The sequence below is a fragment of the Papaver somniferum genome, chromosome 11, assembly GCF_003573695.1.
Source record: "Papaver somniferum cultivar HN1 chromosome 11, ASM357369v1, whole genome shotgun sequence".
Taxonomy (NCBI): Eukaryota; Viridiplantae; Streptophyta; class Magnoliopsida; order Ranunculales; family Papaveraceae; genus Papaver; species Papaver somniferum.
Genome location: NC_039368.1, coordinates 5,559,822 through 5,565,484, shown reverse-complemented (window position 1 = coordinate 5,565,484; position 5,663 = coordinate 5,559,822). Strand labels below are relative to the sequence as shown.

The window sequence follows — 5,663 nt, the reverse complement described above, 5'->3', positions numbered from 1 at the left end:
ATCGTCGATTTTTCGCCATTAATTACTTCAATTAGGTAAGAATCGAAAACCCACCTTTTTTTGGTTGTTTTTTATTGTAGAATAAGTATGATTTTTGAATTTGATTTCAGAAAAGCATACCGTTAGGAAAACCAATATTTCCCAACCTTAAACCGATTCTATGGTGGGGAAAATATGAACTCCCTACCGTATATTTTTTTTACTAAAGGGAAACTAAATACCAACCGTAAATAGTTATATTTCATATTTTTCCAAACCGTATCTGACCATGAGTTTCCAGTCGTATATGGAAGTTACAGTATGGTCCCTAACCGTAAGTAGTATATACGGTTGGGAAGGTTGAGACTCCCGACTGTAAGTTCAAAAAAAAAAGGATTTTCAAACTCTAATTATAAATCAAATAGTTAGTCTAATTTAATCAGTAATTGTACTTAGTTTAGTTAATCTAATCATTAGCACTAGTTAATCAAAGATTTCTAGCCATAAACATAGGTTAAGGGTTTTGGTGATTGCTATTTGATAACCCGATTTTACCATCTTGTAAGTTCTCATAACCATTTGGTTGGAGCCCTTATAATAAGCTTCAAATTTATCTGGACATCCAAGAAAAATCCTTGTAACTTAACATCAACATTGCAATCCCAAGTTTGTATCGTGAAAAATCTACCTTGTCGCATGAATAACACTACGAGGATTCAAAAATTTACATATAACCTAAAATTAAACATGTCACTCATTCTATCTCTAAATCAAAATTACTATGTTAACCAAAATCTAGCCTGTGAACTAGGAATTTTCGTTAGAAAATGACCACCTTCCTTCTCCCTTAAACGACAAGCTATTAGGGTTGAGCATTTGGGAAAGAATTCGGGGATTTAAACCGACTTATTTGTTTTTTTACAGGTGACTGTCCAGTTCGTAGATTAACGGATTGGACGCGGGTGCGAAGTTAAAGATCAATTGGAAATCCACATCCTCTAAGTATGCTTATCTTGAACACTACATTACTATTAAATTAGATAAATTAGAAACGTTATTACTCTCTTTCTCTTAGTTGTTTCTTGAATTCATTACGCTTTGCATCTCCATGCTCTCGAGGATATCCCACAATAGCCGTACTAAATGAAATTGAAAAGTTTCTTTACTAGTATTTGATGGGATATGAGTTTCTTTATTAGCATTTGATGGTGAATAAAATATTATTAAAGGTTACTTGTATTGAACTAGTATTAGAAATCACTATAATAATAATGACATCTTAAATCTTTTTTATTAATTTTATCTTATACTTTAAATATCAATTATAGTTATGGAAGAAATCTATTGTATCATCTGCCTCCAACCCATCAGATTTTGTATAAACGTGGATGTCAAATTAAAATCTGCGTCACATTAGTTTGGATGCGGAAACCAAACCAATACGAACCATGCTCACCCCTACAAGCTATGAACTAAAGCAGACAAAGTTGTTGTTGCCGCTCACGGCCAAAAGCCTATATCTACTAGGTTTCTTGGTCTCTTTAGATTAAACTTCCATTTTGTTTGGATATGCCGGTCATCTAATCAAGAATAATAATACACGCATATACTACTTCCTCATATATACAAAAGATACAAAACTTCTCATAAAAGCTGTACAGATTCAAGAATTTGAGCATGAAGATTGGTAAAAAAAATAGAACCCCCAATGAAGAAAATAAAAAAAAAACTTCCAGTATATACCAACTTTACCCTAGAATCAATCATCCAGATAAGATGAAGCAGCTGTCTCTGAAGACCCGGATATTCTAGCAGCTTCGGCAATCTTCATTGCCATGGTTGCCCACTCTGCTGCCAAGTCAGCATATCCCATTAGAGTTTGTGCTCGCTGACGTTTCTGCAATGCCAATTCCAATTTTTCCTGTGCAGCTTTAGTTGCTTGTTCAACTCTGAGGATATCTGCATCTTCAGATTTACGCAAGTCATCTTCACGGGCTTTTCGCACCTTTTCTTCTTGAACCACACGTTCCTGCTCTTTTTGGAGTCTAAGTGCTTCGTCTTCCTTCTGTTTTTGGATTCTACGTGCTTCGTCTTCCTTCTGTTTTTGGATTCCACGTGCTTCGTCTTCCTTCTGTTTTTGGATTCCACGTGCTTCGTCTTCCTTCTGTTTTTGGATTCTACGTGCTTCGTCTTCCTTCTGATTTTTGATTCTACGTGCTTCGTCTTCCTTCTGATTTTTGATTCTACGTGCTTCGTCTTCCTTCTGATTTTTGATTCTACGTGCTTCGCCTTCCTTCTCTTTTACTGGATCAAATTCTGGATCAAAATCTGCACCCACCAAAAGAGTATGAGTTGACAGACCAATACAATCTATTAACTATGAAGTATAACTTCAATGCATGTAAACTGAATTTTGTCAGCTTTATCAGGTTATGAGCATGAATTCCTAATAATGTTACAGCATTCAAGATATTGAATTGAGCTCCTTTTTGGATCTTGAGATTAGAGGTGCTCAAAATCTTCTATTATCTTTTCCATTTCTATGTTTTGCAAAACCATTACAACTAGATGAAAACAATGTTTGCGTGTGATGAGGGATTACGAACCATGGAAGAAAAGTTTGCGTGCTCCTCTGGGAGGAAGTTCTCTTTTCTTCTTTATTGATCGTTTTTTACGTAATACGGGCCTGTTGAGAGCAGACAGAACCTTCTTTGTTGGTCGACCCTGCAAGCAAACATTTCCAAAATACAGCTGATGAGATGATGTTCAACGCCATACCTAGCAAACAGAAACATATGAACCCTTATCCAAAAATTCTGACCAGTTATATAACCTACAGAGCCCAGTTGTTGATATCTAGAGAACATGCACTACAGAACTTAAGCAAACAACATAATCCTAGGAGCAGTTACATGTCCTGGCACAAGGCTAAAGGGTTGGTCAGTAATGAATGATGCCAAAGCACTCTAACCCTGAACTCTAACAAATAGATTCACATCCCTCAGATTTTTCAATCATTTCACACAAGATGAGGTTTTTAGGCAATTAGCCGGAGAGCCGGAGACATAGTTCCTAAACAAGTTGAACTGATCAACAATATAGGTGGATCAGGGATTAACAGCAGTAAATACTTTTGTGGCAGAGAATGCAGTATTAAACAGTCTGAAATACAAGAATAAGCCAATTACCTGGAAAACTATTAGCGGAGAAGCTCGTTTTTGCTTCCGTCTTTTCAGCCAATATCTATATACATCCACCGCTAGGTTCTGCCCTGTATCTGAGCAAAGAGCGACAGCCCTGCTCTCATCGATTCTGTTATTAAGGCTATAAAAGACAGCTTTCTCAAACGCCTCAATCAGTTCCTCGAACTTCTCCAAAGATACATTATATTCTCTGTAACGATTATTATTTACTTTACCCAACCATTCTTCATCAGCTGAATCAGCATCATACCTTGTAAACCTATCGTCTTCCCTGGTTATGTAAACACCAGGTTGTACAAATGGCACATAATCACAGTTCACATAATCTGGTACTGCCCGAAAAATAGGTACAGGGATTGGCTGCGCCAAAGCTGGTACTTCCCGAACAGTAGGTACAGGGGTTGCCTTTTCCAAATCAGCCTCCGAGTTCCTACGAATACACTCCAGATGGAGCTTCTTAAAAGTATACCAGTCTTCTCTGTCAGGAAACTCTAAATTCCAACCATTTGAACCAGTCCATATCATCGCCAGATTAAACCGATTAGTCTTACTCATAGAGCTCCAAGGCAAGTCTGTTGGTTTATAACTATACAAGACCAAGTCTTTTTCCTTGATCACGAGTACCCACTCCTTCGAAGGTGAGTACTCTAACATCACTGTCGCTTCTTCTCTCCTGTAGCATCTATCCGACTCAAGAACCAATACACTTGCAGAGCAAGATGGCATATCAATCTTGTTCTCTGAATCCAGTGCGGCACCTTCTAATTCACTATAAGGGTTATAAGTAGGATCCTTAGATAACTTCTTCTTCTTATGTTTAGGTTCATGAACTCGAGGAGTCCAATCATTACCAGTTATAAACAAATCCGCCTCCGTATCAGGGTCATAAGTAGGATCCTTAGATAACTTCATCTTTTTGTGTTTAGGTTCATGGACTAGAGGAGTCCAATCATTACCAGGTATCAAATCTGCCTCCGTATTCAGCTGACATATCAATGGAGACTTCCTCTGATTCTGCCTAGGTTCACAATTAGAGACTGCAGTTGAAACCCAATCCTCACTGGAAGCAAAGAAACGCTCATCCGAATTCAAAATATCTGAATAGAAAACCGTCGACAGTGGGTTCACAATAAATTTCCTCGAACAAATCCGCTTATTCACAGGGGAACTCAGACATAACACATTCCCACCAGTAATTTCAACCACCTTCCTCTTCTTCTTCAAAGACTTTCCAGAACCCACATTACCATTCAGTAAAATTTGCACACAATGGGGTAATCTTTGACATTCTAAAGACATAGCTAAATGTAATCTAATAAACGAAATAGGAATTGCTGAGAAATCAACAGAAAATATAGGTACATTGTTTCGAACCCGTTGAATCCTGCAAATTCCAGAAGATGAGGATGATGATGGTAAAGAATCCTGCACACACCAAAGAAAAACCAAATTATAAGAATCTGAAAAAAGATAAAGAACTTACAGATGATGATGATGATAAAGAACCCCAAACAATACTTACTTGTAAAAGATGAATCCCAGCATGAGCAGAGAAAACCCTGGAGATAGTTCGATCATTCATGAAAGCAGCAAGAAGTGATAATCTCAACCTTGAATTCTTCTTCATCCACATGTATCTCAGAATAGAGTTCAAAAACTGAGAACCACTACTCAATAAAGTAGTAGCAGTAGTAGGATCAATCAGAAAAGAAAGAACAACCCTTTTATCAACTGATTCTTTAACTGGTGGTGGCAATGAATTCTCCTCCGAATCCCCAATTACCACCAATTCCACTTCTTTAAGTGGTGATGATGATGAATTCAACTCCTTCAACCCCAAATTAGCCCTCCCTTTCGATTGTCTACGAACAAATTGCTTACCAAACATCCTTTCTTCATTCCTTTGAACCACCACCTCCATTCCCCCATTCAACAATTTCCTTCTTTTTCTACTGTAAACATTCCCAAACCTCTTACTCTGAACAAATTCAGTATCAGATATCAAGACTGGTTCCTTCTTTACAGCAATTTCTTTTTCAATTGATTGAGTTTCTTTGTTGAATTCCATCATAATTGATTCATACTGATGATTCAGAACAACAACTTTATTATTAGATGTAAAGTTATTAAGTCTCTGATTCAACCAATCACCAGCAGAATTATCTTCTTTGATTCTTCTTATCTTCAATTTCTTGCTGCTTCTCACAGATGATGATGAAGATGAAGGTGATTTTGGAACAAATACTCTAGTGGAACGGATCATCCCTACTGAAGGCATATTTGCTTTCAAAATAAATTGAATTTATATACGGCAGAAAAACAAACTTCCTTGAAATTAGCCGTATTTTAATTACTCATCTCTTTCTAAAAACTGGATGATGATGAAAAAAACGGTTCTGCTCAATAAATCGTTTCAAAAAGTCGGTTCATCTTCTACACTAAAAAAAAAAAAAACCCAAATCTCAGATTTCTTCAATTTTC

At 36.9% G+C, this 5,663-nt stretch overlaps 1 protein-coding gene across 1 annotated transcript; it reads right to left on the bottom strand.

Moving 5' to 3' along the window:
- Positions 1 to 1,560: 1,560 nt before the first annotated feature.
- Positions 1,561 to 5,631, bottom strand: LOC113323030. Its single transcript, XM_026571261.1, has 4 exons — positions 4,705 to 5,631; positions 3,168 to 4,607; positions 2,586 to 2,703; positions 1,561 to 2,307 (listed from the first exon to the last, which is right to left on the bottom strand). The coding sequence occupies exons 1-4, from the start codon at positions 5,458 to 5,460 to the stop codon at positions 1,739 to 1,741; spliced, it is 2,883 nt and encodes a 960-aa protein (XP_026427046.1). The 5' UTR covers positions 5,461 to 5,631; the 3' UTR covers positions 1,561 to 1,738.
- Positions 5,632 to 5,663: the final 32 nt, after the last annotated feature.